Source organism: Gossypium hirsutum, chromosome D10, assembly GCF_007990345.1.
Source record: "Gossypium hirsutum isolate 1008001.06 chromosome D10, Gossypium_hirsutum_v2.1, whole genome shotgun sequence".
NCBI classification, from domain to species: domain Eukaryota; kingdom Viridiplantae; phylum Streptophyta; class Magnoliopsida; order Malvales; family Malvaceae; genus Gossypium; species Gossypium hirsutum.
The window spans coordinates 56943910-56962938 of record NC_053446.1 but is presented as its reverse complement, the minus strand read 5'-3'; the positions used below and the strand labels follow the sequence as shown (position 1 = coordinate 56962938).

The 19029-nt window shown below is 33.5% G+C and overlaps 1 protein-coding gene across 2 annotated transcripts; it reads left to right on the top strand.

Moving 5' to 3' along the window:
- The first annotated feature begins 4124 nt into the window (after window positions 1–4124).
- On the top strand, window positions 4125–8029 carry LOC107915535 (MDIS1-interacting receptor like kinase 2). Of its 2 annotated transcripts, none has more exons than XM_041103384.1 (3): window positions 4125–7133; window positions 7267–7651; window positions 7750–8029. In XM_041103384.1, exons 1-3 carry the CDS (start codon window positions 4133–4135, stop codon window positions 7778–7780), a joined length of 3417 nt encoding a protein of 1138 aa, XP_040959318.1. In that variant the 5' UTR covers window positions 4125–4132; the 3' UTR covers window positions 7781–8029. The 2 variants fall into 2 exon arrangements, with proteins under 2 accessions (XP_040959318.1, XP_016700172.2); XM_016844683.2 differs by having other exon boundaries at window positions 7267–7692; window positions 7793–8029.
- Window positions 8030–19029: the final 11000 nt, after the last annotated feature.

The window sequence follows — 19029 nt, the reverse complement described above, 5'->3', positions numbered from 1 at the left end:
GAGGTTAGAAAGGGTTTAGTATACCCTTATTGGTGTGTGCGTGGGATTTATGGAGATGATGTGTAGCGGTTGATTAGGCAGGTTGTTCGTCATATTGCATTTGAAAATGATATTTGCACTTCTGTTAGTGTAAAGTACTATATGATGCTTTATTCTATTATGATGTTTGAGTGTGATTCGAATTTTGCTTCTCTAAGCTTGAACTATTGTATGTTTCTGTATTTGTTTAATTTTGTTCGACTCTACTTATTACATTTGTTTTAGACTCACAATGAGCTTTGTAGCTTATTCCCCTTAGTTTTTTCTTTTTAGGTAATCTACGAGGTTAGGTGTTGGACTCAGCGAAATTGGAGGTCTTGGAGTTACTCATTCTGAGTTTGGTTTAATAAGTTTCTACTAAGGGTTTGATAAAAAAAATATTATTTCTAATTGAACTATAAGCAAATTTATACAAACTATGGTATGAGTTTTTGTTTTTTGGACTCGTAGAGTTACGGGGTTTTATTTATTTTTTGGTTTTGAACTAACTATGATTTTGTGCATGGATTTTAAGTAACTATTTTTGGTTTTCTATCAAGGTAAAAGGTTTTATTTTTACCTAGCAAATTCCGGTTTGAAGTTCCATTTTCCAAAATTACTCATCCGTTTTGGTTACAAAATTTTGATACATGAGATGTTAATCTGGTTTTAAGCTAGTTTAAGCAATAACTAATTTTAGTGTTTGTAATATGTTAATAAAGCTTATTAACGATTCAATTAAATGCGAGCAAATATAGTTTTTAGATAAGTTTTAATAAAGTTGATTGGTGTTAGATTTAGGGTAATTTCAGTTGTCAATTTGACATCTAGAATATAGTCAAAAATTTTGGGTCTGGGTTTTGGAGTGTTATTTAATTTAAAGAGATTAAGGATATCCTATGAATATAACACATATATGACAAGGTCATTGGACAAACACTTAATAAATAATTTTCATAGTGATATATAAAAGAGAGCTTAGTTATGGTAGTTTAGTGGAATGACTCCATTACTAAATAATTTTTTAATTTGGAACTTGATTACAAATTATTTCAGCCTAATTATATATGTTTAATTGCCCCTCTGCTAGCTTGGTATAACCCAAAACGAATTGCATGTAGAATCGATACTATGAAATGAATGAAAATTGTGATTAAGAGAAATAAACTGCATGTATCACTATCCACGGTGAATGAGTTTTCTCGCTAAGTATAAAAAATGACTTAGAAATTGAATTAATTTCTTCAAATTATTATTTAATTTATTACAATTAAATAATTAAAGTAGGAAATAAGATTTAAATTAATTAGTGTAAATTACATTTTTTTTTCAAATTTTTCTATCATTACTTTGCCATTATATTTTTTGGTATACTTTAATTTGATCAATTTTAGTCCATGTACTTATCAAATTGATCATTCTTTTTTCTTGTACTTTTTGTATTTTAAAATTTCACTCCTAACCCAATGGTAGCAATTAAACCCATTTGGTTTAATACCGCCATTAGTCTTGTATTATATATAAAGTTATAGATTAAGACTTTGTTTCTTGTTACTTTTCAAAAGTGATTCTAGGGTCAAAAGCGCTTTTGAACCCAAAAGCAAAAACACTTTTTCTAGCTTTTGCATATGGAAAAAACATTTTTGGAGTTAAATGATATTTTTAAATTTTATTTATAAATTAATGTCTTTTATGTAATATTTAAATTGGGTATACAATTATTTCCCTATTAAAATTTATTTAAAATATATAACATTATATATTTAAATTTGCAACCATTATATTTTAATATTTAAAATATACTTTATATATTCAAATTAATTTTTACAAATAATATATATTAATTGTTTAAAAATATTAGATATCAAAATACTAATAATGAGTTACAATAAAATAATTTTTATATTCTTAGTAAAATATATAATTTTAATGAATTTTAATATTATTTAGATGCATATTTTTACTTCATAACATCATGTCTAAAATTTATATTTTATTTTTCTAAGTATGTTTTGACAATAATACTAAACAATTAATTCTTAAATTAAAATTTTCAAAATCACTATTTTACAACACTTTTAAAAAATAATAAAAAAGTAACCCTTAATCTAAAATTTCCAATTTAATCTAAAATAGTACGACGTAAACCATGAAAGGGCTAATATTGTTTAGGTTTGTTGTTAGGCTTATTATAGAATATCTTGTTCCGTGCCACCTCGGAGCTATTAAAAGAAGTCCATGAAGACTTTAGAAATTAATTAGTTGGTAGGCATGGAGTCAACAAATTAATGTTGGGAGCTATGGACCAAGTATGATAGAATTGGTTTGGTGGAATCTAAAAGATGAAATGGGTAGAATAATCTCCTCACCCCACACTTTTTAACATTTGAAATGTAGTATCATCTCCATTAATGTTAGATATTTTTTTATTGTTACGTATTTTTAATATTTTAAAACTCGAGTAAATATATAAACATAATTCTTCAAAGCCACTCTATTATAAATGTATAATCTTAAAAATTACTATCGCCTCTATTAGTATTGGATACATCCACCATTCTCCCACCCTGTTCTATTACTATTTAATTTTGCTATTTATTTTTAAAATTTTTCAATATTTTAAAAATCAAGTAAACATACAAACACAATTTTTTTAAAAAAATTAAACATAAAATATATAATTTTTTATATTATATTATTACATTTTTATCCTTTTAATAGCTTATGTACATAAAGATAAAATGATAATTTCATATAATAAAGTGGATTGTAACAAAGTAAATAATTATCATAATTGTTCCATATCACTATCTCAAAAGAAAAAAACCACTCATCCTATCTCGCATCCACATTTCAAAAGAAAAAAAATGGTTCCATTTTAAGTGGATGAAATCTATTGGACAAATCGAAATTTGTCCCCAACAAACAACAATCCTTCCTGCGGTCATATTGTGCTGCTCACTAGATGAGAACGTATTCTAAACGTATGTAAGTTACTTTTGAAACGTATTTGCATTTCTAGTCTCCACTACATCTTAGGCCCTAAAATGTCAAATTTCCAAACGCTTTAGCCTCTTTTCTCTTCCTCCCTAGGACCCTACACCATCCAGCTCTTTACATTCCCATCAAAACACCTCATCAATAATGATAATGTCAATATTTTGAATTAATAAAAATTAAATACGTGAGATTAACATTATACGTAAAAAATACTAATATGTTAATAATTTAATAATTAATGTATAAATTTATTTATTATTAATGTAATAGTTATCATGACTTATTATTTGATTTAAAATAATACAATGTCAAGGTTGAGGACTGTTTAAGTTGATTGTTAGATTGATTGCAGCATATCTCCTTTGCTGCCCTCATAGCAATTGAAAGAAGTTATGTTTTAGGTTCATGCAGAAGACTTGAGAAATTAGTCGGTAGGGATGGAGTCAATAAATTAATGTTGGGAATGGAATGGGAGCTATTGGTCAACATATTATTAATTGAGGACGTCGGTCATGATAGAATTTTGTTTGATTTTTTTTTCTACCCCTCGTGTGTAGAAAAGTCACATTTAAGTACCCCTTCCGTTCATATTCTGCTGCTCACTCCAGGATTGAAATTGAGCACTTAAAAAGAGAGAGGAGATGAATAATGAGGATTTGTATTTTTCTCGCTATCTTTACTGTAATGGTATATTATATGTTGGTATCTCATTAAAAAAAACTTAAAAATAATTATAAAAGTAAATTTAGATAAGTCTTTCTTTTTCTTTTTTTAACATTCTTATCATATAAACTTTTTATAAATAAAAGAATAACATGTTTCACTGCACTCAAACTTATATCTTTTTGCATCAATAATAATACCTATTACTTAAATTAAGAGTAAACAAATAACATCTAAATAACAAAATTAATATAAACTGAAAATTCATTAAATATAAAAAACCTAATTAATAATATTTGAAGGAAAAACCTAATAAATAACTATTCATACATAGAATAATATAAAAAGCATAAACGTCAGAGTGATTGGAACAGCTCTGACATTCTTGTATAAATAGGCAATGCCTTTGATCACAATTCACAAAAAATCCTTAACTTCAAATATCAAAGCCATGCCTTCTTTCTCAATACCATTCAAACTCATCATCTTCTTCCTCTTCTTTGCATCTTCCCATGCTTTCTCTTCTAAAACCATACCCTCCAGGGAAGCTGAAGCTCTTCTAAAATGGAATGCTAGCCTCCCCAGAAACACCCAAACTTTGCTCTCTTCTTTGTGGGGCGGTAGCAACCATTGCAATTGGACTGGAATCAATTGCAACAATGCTGGCAGCATCACAAAAGTGATCCTAGGAGAATTTGAATTGAAATTGAGAGGTACGCTTCACAATCTCAACTTCTTTTACTTCCCCAACTTGATTTGGCTTCAGCTTCGAAACAACTCACTGTATGGGTCCATTCCTTCAAACATCGGGAACCTTTCCAACCTCAACTTCCTTGACTTGTCATACAATAATTTCTCTGGGAATATCCCCTTAGAAATTGGCTTATTGAAAAGTCTTTCTTTGATCTCCTTAGGAGACAATTCACTCAGTGGTTCCATTCCACGAGAAATAGGAAAGCTGAGTACAATTTCATACATTTATTTCACGAGAAACAATCTAACTGGTCCCATTCCAATAGAAATTTTGAACCTTACGAAGCTTCACGACCTGGACTTGTCACAAAATAATATCTCTGGAAGTATTCCTTCTGATATAGGAAGGTTGAGTTCACTTTCTATTCTTTTCCTTAACCAAAACCATCTCACTGGTACAATACCTATTTCTATTGGAGACTTGCAGAATTTATCCCAATTTGTCCTCGTTGACAATAGGCTCAATGGTTCCATACCTAAAGAGATCGGAATGGTTACATCCCTTCGGCTGCTTGATCTTTCAAACAATCACCTAACTGGTCCTATCCCAACATGTATAGGAAACTTAAGCAACATGAAATGGCTCTATCTGTGGAGTAATAATCTCTCTGGTTCTATCCCCAATGAGATAGGAATGCTCAAATCGCTTTTAGCGTTTCAGTTAGCGTACAATAATCTCACTGGTGTCATCCCTCATTCCATAGGAAACTTGACTAACTTGGATAATCTTGTGCTTAATTTTAATGGGCTTTCTGGTTCTATCCCCAGTGAGGTAGGGATGCTCAAATCTCTTTTCGACTTGCAGTTGTCGGACAATAATCTCACTGGTGTCATCCCTGATTCCATAGGAAACTTGACTAACTTGGGCAATCTTGTGCTTCATTTTAATGGGCTTTCTGGTTCAATCCCAACTTCCATGGGAAACTTAAACAAGTTGTCGATACTGGAGATTTGTGAAAATAGTTTATCAGGCCTTGTTCCTCGAACTCTGAACAATCTTACTCATTTAAGAATATTAGACTTATCCCACAACCATCTTAGTGGTTCATTACCTGAGAACGTGTGCCTTGGGGGATTGCTCACTCGTATCGCAGCTATCAAAAATAATTTGACCGGTTTGATTCCATCAAGCTTGAGAAACTGTACAAGCTTATACAGAGTTAGGCTTGAAGGGAACCACTTAACAGGAAATATATCAGAAGCCTTTGGTATATATCCAAATTTGAATTTTATTTCATTAAGCAACAACAACATTTTCGGTGAACTTTCTTCAAATTGGGGACAATGCCATAATCTAACAAGCCTAAAGATCACCAACAATAACATTTCTGGAAAGATTCCATTCCAATTGGGACAGGCAACCCAATTACAAGAACTTGATCTCTCTTCGAATCATTTAAATGGTGAGCTTCCTAAGGAACTAGGGAAGTTGACAATGGTGAGCCGTCTTTATCTAAGTGATAACCAATTTTCTGGCAAAATTCCACTAGAGATTGGACTTCTTTCAAAACTAGAACAACTTGACTTGGCATTAAACAATTTAAGTGGGCCTATTCCTGATGATCTTGGAAATTGCTTCAAATTATTCAACTTGAATTTGAGCAAGAACAACCTCGAAGAGAGCATTCCATCTTCAATAAGCTACATTAATGCTCTTCAAAGCCTAGATTTGAGTCAGAATTCACTTATTGGAGGTATCCCACAACAGTTTGGAAAATTACAGTCCTTGGAAGTATTGAACCTTTCTCACAACATGCTTAATGGTTCCATCCCGGAAGCTTTTAATAATTTGCGTGGTTTAAGATTTGTGAACATATCTTTCAATCAATTTGAAGGTCCTATTCCAAATCTTAAGGCTTTTCATGAGGCTTCGTTTGATGCCTTGAGAAACAATAAAGGCCTATGTGGTAATGCCACTGGACTAATGGCTTGTGTTCCTTCTTTTCTGGCCAACCATGGTCATGGAAAAAGGACCAAAGTCATCATATCAGTCATGCTTCCACTCTTTGGCGGTCTACTTTTGCTATTTTTATTGGTTGGAAGTTTCTTTACTTTCTACAAAAAAACTCAAACCAAAGAATCAGAGCCAAGGGAGGAGCAACAAGGAGATATTTTTACTGTATTGGGATTTAATGGAAGAGTACTCCATGACAACATTATCGAAGCCACTGAAGATTTTAGCTCCGACTATTGCATTGGTTCAGGAGGATATGGAAGTGTCTATAAAGCTGCATTACCAACTGGTCAGGTGGTTGCTGTGAAGAAACTTTACCGATCTGAAGACAACATACACATCAACAACTTGAAAGCCTTTGAAAGCGAGGTTATGGCTTTATTAGAAATAAGGCACCGTAACATTGTGCAGATGTATGGTTTTTGTTCACATCCAAAGCATTCTTTTCTGGTTTATGAGCTCGTGGAAAGGGGAAGTTTGAGAATGGTGTTAAGCAACAATGAACAGGCTAAGGAGCTGGACTGGAAGAAGAGGGTAAATGTTGTTAAAGGATTGGCTAATGCTTTGTCTTATATGCATCATGGTCATTCACAACCTATAGTTCATCGAGACATATCTAGCAACAATGTTCTCTTGGATTTGGACTATGAAGCTCGTGTCTCTGATTTTGGCACTGCTAGGATTTTAAAGCCTGACTCCTCCAATTGGACTTCACTTGCGGGTACCTACGGGTATATAGCTCCAGGTATTAACTAATTCTTTTTCCTACAAATGCTTTGAACATGTTCTCTATTTGATTAGAACTGTTCATTTCTTGCATGTTGTTAAATAAACAAAGTTCAAATAGCATATGCTAACTAGTAAAATCTTTTATACAGAGTTGGCTTATACAATGAGAGTAGATGAGAAGTGTGATGTCTACAGTTTTGGGGTGCTAACAATGGAAGTTTGTATGGGGAGGCATGCTGGTGATCTTATATCGTATTTCTCATCACTGGAGTCGACATCGTCATTGATGTCAAATGACCAGCAGGTTTTACTGAAAGATACGATAGACCAACGTCTTTCACCACCAGTAGGGCAATCTGCCAAAGACTTGGTCTCTACTATGAAGATAGCAGTGGCATGCTTGAATGGCAATCCCCAACTTCGGCCAACCATGCAGCAAGTTTCTCAAGCCCTTGGTCGTCAATCCCTTCCTTTACCGAGCCCTTTCAACAGCATACAATTGGAAGAAGTGTTGGGAGAGGTAGTCTGCAATGGGTAAGTAAGGTGATACGATGCCAAACATATTTGTAGGTAAGGTATGTAAATTGGCTTTATATAAACTCTTTTTCTTCCAATTATCTCTTATTTCGCAGCTTTGTTGAGAATGAGATGCTTAGACACTGAAATTGGATGTAGAGAATGAAGTGTGTTGGGAGGGTAGCAGGGTTGCAAGTATTTTCCTTACGTCACAGCGTGGAATTCACACCTTAAATTATCATGATGTGTTTTTTTTGCATCCTATTGTATCTTGTTTGTTAAGTTATCCTTTGTACCCAATTTCAGTTCAGTATATAATATTTAATGTTTTGTAATTGGATTGTAACGATGTTTGGATTAAAATCGAGGGAAAGTGGGAAGGGTGTATTGACAAAACTTGATGATCATTTGGGTATAAAATTTCTTCTCTTTTTTGATCCCTTTTCCTCATTACTGCATTGGCCTGTTAATTTTTTAAAATTTAAAACTACTATAACTCATCTTCATATAATTTAATTTTGCCCAATCGTATATTATTAGATTGGTGGTTGAAATAAAAGGTAGTAATTATCACTTAAATTATAACCATGCAAATACACCACACAAATTTTTCTTCATTACAAATTACAAAACAATTTTTCCTCTCACAAATATTTTTTAGGATGTAAATTTAATCTTGGAATTAAATTACAATTTATATTATTTGATTAAAAGTTTATCGATAGCAATCTATTCAAGCGCAGATTATTTATTGAAACCCTTAGTCCAACTTCATACTTGGGAGGATTTAAATAAAAAAATTATTAAGTGAGTTAGAAAAAAATTAGACTCATGTTCGAGCATTAATATTTAAAGTTTAAACCTAATCTCTCCTATCAGTTTTTAAGTTCAGCATATGTTGCTTTTATTCTTATTTTATGTATGGGTAAACTATACAATTACTCACCCAATATTATCAGTGTGTTTCTGTTTTTAACATTGAACTATAAAAACTTTCAATTTCATCATTAATATTATCATTCATTTCTATTTTAGGCGCCCACTGATTAAGTTGTTAAGGAAAATAATAGAGTGGCCTTTTTTCACTAGGTATAACAACATATTGAGTTCTTAATATTTATACATTCTATCAAATTAACCCTAATTCTAAATAGTTCGGTAAAAATAAAGTTAAATAATTGCAATGTCAAAATAAAAAATGGTATCTCAATATTAATTAGGTAAAAAAAACTTGAATAATTGTGATATCTAATACAAACCAAGCATTAACTTATTTTAATTCTTCTAAATGTTAATTTTGATAGTCAAGATTATTTCAAAATTAAAAAATACTTGTTAAAAGTATGTCCGACTGGTACAAGCTAAGTTTACTTTAAACATGTCTATTTTATATAAATGTGGCCCCTATAAACATTTCTAGCTTCGCCCCTACACATCCTCCATTATTGAGGTTTTGCTTGGCAGGAAAGTTGAAAATTTTGAAAGAAAAAGTAATTTTCTTTCTATTCATTACTTGGTAGAGTCGAAAAATGACAGGAAAGAAAATGAACATTTTCAAAAATGCATAATTTTGTACTAACATACATCTCTCTCTCATTCTCTCTCTTCTTATAATTTCAATTTGGAGTGATTTATTTTTATACATTAAGATAAAAAATATTATCTCTCCAATTTTCTTTTTTACCAAGCATTCTTAAATTTGTTTTCCTCTTTTTCATTCACTCTTTTTTCTCCTTCCACTTTTCTGTTCAACCAAGAACCTCCTTCATCCAATTCTTCTCCACCTATATTTCTTGGCTCTCGTAATCTCTATTATCATATATATTTATTTTCTGTTATCATATATATTATACACAATGTATTATAAGTTGATATTTCACTAAAAACTTTTAAAGTTAATTAGAAAAAAACTGATTAAATCTTAACTTAATTAGCATCATTATTATTCTCATAATTAGAAATATGTGAGTTTAAGTGTATTTAAATGTGAAATTTTCTCCGATTTAAAAGTTGGAGAAATAATAAGTAGTGGTAAAAGCATAAACATGTTGACATCATGTTTACAACTTGTATTTTTCCCACTAACGAGACTGATTGAAACATCTCTATTCTTTGTTTGCCAACATTCTCTCTATTCTTCAAAGTTAGGCTTGATGGAAACAATTTTTGGATTTTTTTGGATGAAGATAGCAATTACAAGTTGTTAAAGCCCTTATTCGTCAATCCCTTCCATTATCAAACCCTTGCTCGACCATAAATTTTGAGGAACTATTGGAAGATGTAGTGATACGGGGTTGCGCGCGGACCAAGATCGAGTTGCCAAGTCACGAGAAACTCCTACGAAAACCCTAAACAATTAGATCTGAAACGAAACAGAAAATTAAAAGATTAGATTTTTGAATTTTCAGATCTGAAATAAAATCCCCAAATCAGCAAAGAATCAAATTGAGAATAGAAATAAGTGTTAGGGTTCTTGAAACCCTCAAGGAGATTGTGATTCTGCCCAATTGAACACCAAGATAGTTTTCCCCAAATTTCGACAATCTAATTTCACCCAAAAAGAGTATGGAAAAACCCTAGAAATTGGGGATTTTTGGGCTGATTCCTTAAGATAGAAAAAGGCTGAAAACACAATAAGAACAGAAAATAGATTAGATAATGATTCAGCACAAGTAGAAATAAAGAAAGAATTGACAGTAAGAAATTAAAAGATAAGTCCTAAGAAGCCTTGAAATCTCGAAAGATCTCACAACTCCCTTCAAACGGCTCTAATCTCCCCTCCAAAGAATATCAATGGCAAGAAGAAGGTTGAAGATGGCTCCCACAATCAAAAAGATTGTTAAAACAACTTCTAAAGAAAACTCAAGAGAAAATCCTTGAAGAACTCAAAGAGAATTTTCACTCAAATCAAATCTGAAATTTTCAATGTAATTGTAATGTCATGTAGGGTGGCTGGCCAAGCCATATAAATAGGCCTTTCAAATGTTTTCCTAATTTAATTAGAACACTAAAACTAAAACTAAAAAAAACTCCTAATTATTTTAATATGGAAATTCGGCCAAGGGTCTTTTATTTGGGACTCTTGGACTGAATATAAAAATTTAAACTAAATAAAATAAATAAATAAATAAATAAAAATAAAACTTTACAACTTGGGCCACTTTAACAATTTGGCCTGATTTTCAACTAAGTATGGGTGGATTTCTTGATTGGGCTTGGAATCTTCTTATTGGGCCTCGCCTTCAAGAATTTGGGCTTTTGTGACTCGTATCATTCCCCCCTTCCTCAAAAAGATTCGTCCTCGAATCTAAAAAATCAAATGAACTCGACTTTCCTCTATCGAACGGGACTAATGGCAATTGAGTCCACTGAAAAGAATAGCCATGAGATAGTAAATAGCAACGGAAACAAGCTTGTAGTCCAATCATAAGCATAACAGAACAGGTATAACGTATGTGAATGGACAGATTCAGATTACCATGCAAACAATCTAATTTACTCACCACTGCCTCGTCAAATATTTGAAACAAAGATGGACATGTTTTAAGGCATTCAGTCGTCTCACATTGTTCCCACAAACCATGAATAAATTGCGAGTAATAAATCAAATGGTAAACATAATCGTCACAAGTAGGTATTTGAAAAGATTCACATGGTTCACAGAGTTGCATAATCATACCATGCATTAATCGACGGTCTATAGATTCACTCACACATGCATTATCAAAAACAAGAATCTTTTTATCAACCATCAAAACAGATAGATCATCAATAAATAAAATAGGACAGTCAAGCACGTTTCGATCTAAGTGTTCATCAACACGATCTTTATCACTATCCGAGGAGTACAAAAGTGTTTCAAAGGTTTCAAGCATCTTACCTCGATAAGTAGAAGAATAAGGGTCGATTTTACCTTTTTCATTTAAAACAAACCTTCGCTCATCGGGGGCATAGTGTAGTCGAATCTCCGTTGTTGAGTTAACCTTTGTCAAATGGAACTCAAACTTCATGTACAACCACATAAACTGTTTAAGGCACGAATATAAATTGAAAACAAATTTGGAAAATTTCGTTACCTTATTCTCCAAAACAGATTTGGACAAATTCGAGGATTTTACACAAGGTAAATCAAGAGAATAACAAATCACGCTTCTTTTCGTAATGACTTTATCAACCACAATCGAAGAGTAACAATTAATCGGATCAAAATGAGGGGATCTTTTAAGAACTAAGTCACCAAAAGTTTTATCAATAATTTTCAAATCTGCACTGGACTCGGTTTCTAAAATTTCCTTACCTCGCTTACCTTCGGGATCATGTAGTGTGATTTCATCTTTGCCTAAGTTGATCGTATGAAAGCGTCTTTCATTTGAGAGGTATTGAAGTTGAAAGTTATCTTTCGATCTTTCAGGAACCTGAAAAGTAGCAACACAAGAAAAATTCATATCTTGGTTAGTGGAAACATTCCTCACTAGCCTTTCCTCGTCTTTTTCTTTTGTTTCTTTTTCTAACTCATTTTCTCTTCTTTCTTCAACTTCTTTTTCAAATTTCTTTTCTGTTTCACATTCCTTTTCACTCTCAATCTCTTTTTGCTCTTTTTCATTCTCTTTTTCTTTTTCCTCACTTGTTTTAACGGAATTTCTCAGTTTGATTTGGTCCTCATGGACTTCTTTCGGAGTGAGCGGCACTAAGGTAAGTTTCTTTCCTTGATGCTTGAAAGAATACCTATTGGTACGACCATCGTGAGTGACTTTTCGATCCAGTTGCCATGGTTCTCCTAGCAATAAATGGCAGGCTTGAATAGGCATTACGTCGCACACAACTTCGTCTTGATACTTACCGATAGAAAAGGCAATGCGCACTTGTTGAGTGACCCTAAATTGGCCTTCGTTGCTAAGCCCTTGTAGTTGATAAGGTTGTGGATGCTTGGTAGTGGTTAAGCAAAGCTTTTCCACCATCGTCGTGCTGGCTATGTTCGAGCAACTTTCACCATCAATAATAACTCTACAAAGCTTACCTTGTACATGGCAGCGAGTATGAAAGAGATGTTCTCGTTGCTGCTCGCTCCTTGGTTTTGCCAAAGATGATTGTCCACGATCATGAAAATCATCATCCATTCTAGTGACACGTCGAGGGCCGCGCCTTTGGGGTTGGTTATCCCTATCTTCCTTAATTGAATCTCGATATTGATGTTTTTGATTCACTCGTACCTCATTCAAAGTAGTATTCAATGCTTGAAGTGTAGCATTTATTTGTGTGATTGCAGCAGTATGTCCATCTAACTGTTGTTGGACTTTCATAAGTGCATCATTATTATCACCTTTAGACATCTTCAAAACCTGTAAAAAATAAACACTCAACACTCAAAAATAAAAGTTAGCAAACCTCACCATTAATCACTCAAAAAGAAAATTCAAATTCTCAATGAGGTCGAATTCAATCTTGTGAGTTCTTTATCAGAGTTTATATCAACCAATTAGAGAGTGTGAACCAAACTACCAAAGAATCCTAATTTGCACTAGGATGCCAAAAACTGACGAGACACCAATTGATTCGTGTTGCACCGAGGAAGAAGTTGTGCACACGTTTAAATCCTACTAACACAAGAACCAAGAAGGTGTTAGATAACGTAAAGGAAGAATAAAGGTAAACAAATGAAAACCTACAGCTAAGAATCAATAAAAATTGCTGAAAACAGAAAACCCGAAAAACTGCGGAGTAACTTGACAACTTCGTTCGAGGTGTTCCCGATCTCCAAAAATCACAAAATTAAATCTGGAGTGTCCTTATATATTGAATTTTTGATCTGGAAATTTTGGGCACCAAATTCAACCCGCTGAATATTTTTTTAATTTTTTATTGGATTTCGTCTTTTTTCAATTTTTTGACTTTTTCGACTTATATTTTTGCGGGAAATATTTTTGTATATTCAATAACAGTGCCAAAAATATGTATGTAAAATTTCAGATCAATCAGAAAACGTTTACCCACTCAAATGAATATTTTTCGAAAATTTTTCTGGGTAAAACTGCTATTTGTAATTTAAAAAATAGAGATCAGTTTAGAAATCAACCAAGAACACCCAAAACGCCCAAAATCTGATACCAAATGATACGGGGTTGCGCGCGGACCAAGATCGAGTTGCCAAGTCACGAGAAACTCCTACGAAAACCCTAAACAATTAGATCTGAAACGAAACAGAAAATTAAAAGATTAAATTTTTGAATTTTCAGATCTGAAATAAAATCCCCAAATCAGCAAAGAATCAAATTGAGAATAGAAATAAGTGTTAGGGTTCTTGAAACCCTCAAGGAGATTGTGATTCTGCCCAATTGAACACCAAGATAGTTTTCCCCAAATTTCGACAATCTAATTTCACCCAAAAAGAGTATGGAAAAACCCTAGAAATTGGGGATTTTTGGGCTGATTCCTTAAGATAGAAAAAGGCTGAAAACACAATAAGAACAGAAAATAGATTAGATAATGATTCAGCACAAGTAGAAATAAAGAAAGAATTGACAGTAAGAAATTAAAAGATAAGTCCTAAGAAGCCTTGAAATCTCGAAAGATCTCACAACTCCCTTCAAACGGCTCTAATCTCCCCTCCAAAGAATATCAATGGCAAGAAGAAGGTTGAAGATGGCTCCCACAATCAAAAAGATTGTTAAAACAACTTCTAAAGAAAACTCAAGAGAAAATCCTTGAAGAACTCAAAGAGAATTTCACTCAAATCAAATCTGAAATTTTCAATGTAATTGTAATGTCATGTAGGGTGGCTGGCCAAGCCATATAAATAGGCCTTTCAAATGTTTTCCTAATTTAATTAGAACACTAAAACTAAAACTAAAAAAAACTCCTAATTATTTTAATATGGAAATTCGGCCAAGGGTCTTTTATTTGGGACTCTTGGACTGAATATAAAAATTTAAACTAAATAAAATAAATAAATAAATAAATAAAAATAAAACTTTACAACTTGGGCCACTTTAACAATTTGGCCTGATTTTCAACTAAGTATGGGTGGATTTCTTGATTGGGCTTGGAATCTTCTTATTGGGCCTCGCCTTCAAGAATTTGGGCTTTTGTGACTCGTATCATGTAGTCTCCAATGGCTAAGTACGGTGCTACAATTTGGGTCATATTTCAAGGTAAGGTATGTATATTTGCTTTCTATCTCTCTTTCTTCCATTTATCTCTTATATCTCAACTTCGTTTTTAAAATTTATAAGCATTTGTTATGAATTAGCTGTGAATAAAGCTCTAGCTAATCACCCAATTTGTATTTCAAGATTTCTATGAATAAATTCAGTTAGGGCATATTAGTAGTTGCAAAATATTGAAGATGAAAATCAGTTGAATTAGTTAGCTTAGTGTATAAAACAGATCTGATGTACTGATCATGATATGAATAAATCCTATATTTCTCTGATTTTCTAGTATGGTATCAGATGCTCGGCGGTTCCTACATTAATGGAGTCTGGCGTTGGCTTTCCTGGTTTTGCGGCTGTCCAATCGTTTACTCCAATGGCATTTGCTTCTCAGAAAGTTACTACTCTCATTGATGATAGTAACTTTCTGGCCTGGAAGTAGCATATGTTGCTTGCGCTTAAGACCCATCGTCTTCTGCCTTTTGTTGAGGAAACAGTTGCTGTTCTACCAAAGTTGATTATTGGGGAGGATGGTGTTTTTCTTGAAAATTCGACATTCGCACAGTAGGAGAAGCAAGATTCAGCTCTTTTGGTATGGTTGCTTTCCACCGTGAGTCTGGCGTTGCAGAATCAATTGATTGGGAGCTCATCCTCTGCTGCTAAGCTGTGGGAGGCTTTGACACGGGTTCTTGGGACTCAGACCACCACCAAAGTGATGAGGTCTCGATCTTTGCTTCATTTTAAGAAAAATACTCTTTCCATGTCAGTGTACCTTGCAGAGATTAAGCACTTGTGTGATTTGTTAGCTAGTTGTGGCCACAATGTATCTTTGGAGGAACAACAATCGACCATCCTCAATGGCCTACCTCCCAAGTTTGATCATGTTGTGTTGATTATTACAGCCAGTCGAGTTTCGTTTGATCTTCATGATATTACCATGGCTCGTCTTGATGCTGAGGCTCGACAACAGGTGCATTTTTCGTCATTCTCTGCTAATGTTGCTGAAGCTACCAAGATTGCTTCATCGGATCTTCCATCGTATTTTGGTCTACCGTCACCACAAGTGTTTCAGTCTCAACGATTGACTGGTTCATTTCGTGGTCGTGGTCGTGGTCGTGGTCGTGGGCAGTTTGGTGGTGACAGTCACATGCATTGTCAGATCTGTGGTAAACTACGTCATGTAGCCTGTCGGTGTTTTTATCGGTATGATGTTAATGGTGATGAGGTGTCCAATTCAGGAGCTCAATCCAGTTTTGGTGCTGGTCATATGCCTTCCTTTGTGACTGGATCGCTTGCATCCGCTTACATGTGTTTTACTCCTGGAATGGCTCAACCCTCGTACTCTGGGCTTTCATCTCATTTTGGGCCACAATTCACTTCAATGTCTGCTAGTTACATTTATTCTGGGCCTCAATTTGGGGTTAGTTCTTGCCCTAATTCTATATTCATTCCAGCCATGAACGTTGGTCGTGCTGCTGTTGTCTCTACTACTCAGGCTACACCATCTGTTGTTGCTAATCCTGTTTGGTACCCTGATAGTGGTGCCACGACTCATATCACTCATGATTCTACTCAGTTCAATAGTTCACAGTCGTATTAGGGTTCAGGTAATGTGGTTATCCAAATGGTTCTTCAGTTCTTATTTCACAAATTGGTGACTCAATTCTTACCACTAAGTCTGCTTCATCGCTACTTAATGATCTTCTTTTTGTCCTTGATATTCACAAAAATCTCCTATTAGTTTCTAAAACTGCCAAGGATAATCGTGTGTTTTCTAAGTTCTTTCCTAATCGGTGTTTTGTGAAGGATATGAAGACGCAATAGGTTCTACTTCACGAGGTTGAGGTCAATGACTTGTACCAATTCTTTGTTGTTCGTTCGTTTGATGGCATCTCCCCTGCTTCTGTTTCAGCTTTGACTACTATTCAATATGTTGCTGGTTTGCCATCTTCATCTAATACTCTCACGGGTTTTGATCAATGGCATTTTTTTGAAAACGGGGTTGACTTGGATTTTAAAAATGAAAACGAAAATGGGAGTCGCCACCAATCTTTTTTTATGAGGTGTGATCGATTCACATCGAAAAGTGGTTGTTTTCAATAAACGATTTGATTTTATTAAAACAATGATTTTGGTCTACGAAATTTAGAAAACGGGTTCGAGAGTCGGTTACGTACGAGGAAGGATTAGCACCCTCGTAACGCCCAAAATTGGCACCTAGTTGATTACTTAATGTCTTGGTGTCGAAAATTAAAAACTAGAAAAGAATTTAAAAATACGATCCCTCTTTATATCGTGTTATTTTAAAATTACTCGAATAAATCAAAATGGAAAATGCCTCCTTATCTCGAAGTAACAAGATATCACATCCAGTAAGTTAAGACAAGACACCTCATATTTTGAGAGTAAGCTTGCCATTTATTTTTTTTATTTAAATCTCCTTTATTTCAATTTTAAAAGGATATTTGATTATTTAGGTTTAACACGAGAAAAATCGAAACCCAGTAAGTTAGGGCACGACTTCTCGAATTTTCAAATACAGGATATTGCCTTTATTGTTTTTTGAAAAATCCTCGTCTCGAGAAAATAACGTGTCATATCCAATGCGATAGGACACAACGTATTGAATTCCTAATAATGAGTTTTTTATTTATTTTATGCTTTGATTTTTAAAAAAGAATTGGTTCTTTAGACTCGTCGAGGTTAACGAATGCGATTTCATAGTAAAATGTAAAATGGATTACAATGCTAATGTGTGCAACATCATGATGAGGATGTCAATAATAAATATAAATAAAATTAATAATAAAATTAATAATGATAATGAATAGTCGAGATTTGAATGTATGTATAACAAAATATAAATACGAAAATAAATAGATGACGAAATAACAAAAAAAAATGAGCGTAAAAGTTGAAATGAAATAAACCAAAAAGGAATAATAAGAGTAAAAACAAAAATAATATAAATAATAATAAAAAACAATAAAATAATGAAATAATAAAATGAAAATAAAAAATAAAACAAACTGATTTAAAAAGGAAGTAAATAATTGAAAATGATTAAAAATTTGAACGAGTGAATATAAATAATAAACGAGGGAATATTAGGTAAAACAATTTAAAAATAATAACAGTATATAATAATAAGAGTAGTAAAATAAAATAATAATATTAGTAATAATGAAAATAATAATAATAATAATAATAATAATACGATGATAATAATAGCAATATTAAAAATAATAATAATGATAATATTATCAAAATTAATTAATTTGATAGCAGAAATAACATAAATAAAAAAGAGACTAATTTGAACTTAACACAGATATAGGGGGCAAATTCGCAAATGAATAAAAAGAAAGGGACCGAATCGAGTGCGCGAATAACAAGGAGGGACCAAAGGGGAAAATATCCCCACTCTCCAAAACGCAGCGCTCCGTGGTACTACGATGAAATCGGAACAAAATTTCAGGGCGAAATTAAAAATAAAAGAAATCTGACAAAAGGAACTAAATTAAAATGCGCTGAAGGATCAAGTGACTTCCAGGGAAATATTCCCCAGTCCTAAAACGCAGCGCTTCACCGAGGATTAAAATGAAATCAGCATAAAATTTATGGCCCAAAATGAAAGAAACAAAAGGGTCAGATTGCACTGCACCACCAAAGCGGAGGGGCTGAACGCGCAAATAGCCCCTCCAGGTGCAACACGCGGATCCTAGCCGCATTTGGGTCGGGTCGCGGGTTGTATGCAAAACGGCGTCGTTTTGGCTATTGTTGTTTAAACCTTAAACGGCGCCGTATTGAATCCCATATAAATAACAAAATTAAAACAAACAAAAAAAACCATATCAGCTTCATTCTTCAACAAAAAAAACTGAGGGGTCTCTCAAATCCTCTCAACCCGCTCTTAGGCCGGCCATGGTCACCGCCACAACACCGCCGTGGCTCCGCCGTGGGTGGTGGCATGCGACTCAAAGGTCGTTTTTTTACCCCATTTTAAAAAAGGCCATTTGAAGACTAAGCCTTCTTAGCCCCAAAGGTTGAAGAAAAAGAGACCCCCGCGCCCTCCCTCGGCCAGATTTCGGCGGCCACAAAGGGGCTCCGGCTACGGGAATCGCGGCGCGATTCCAGGTAAGTCCCTCCTTTCTCTTTTTATGTTTGTTATTTAGTATGCGAAAAGAAATAAAAATAAAAATAAATAAAAAGTAACATATAACCAAACAAGAAAATAAATTTTCTTTT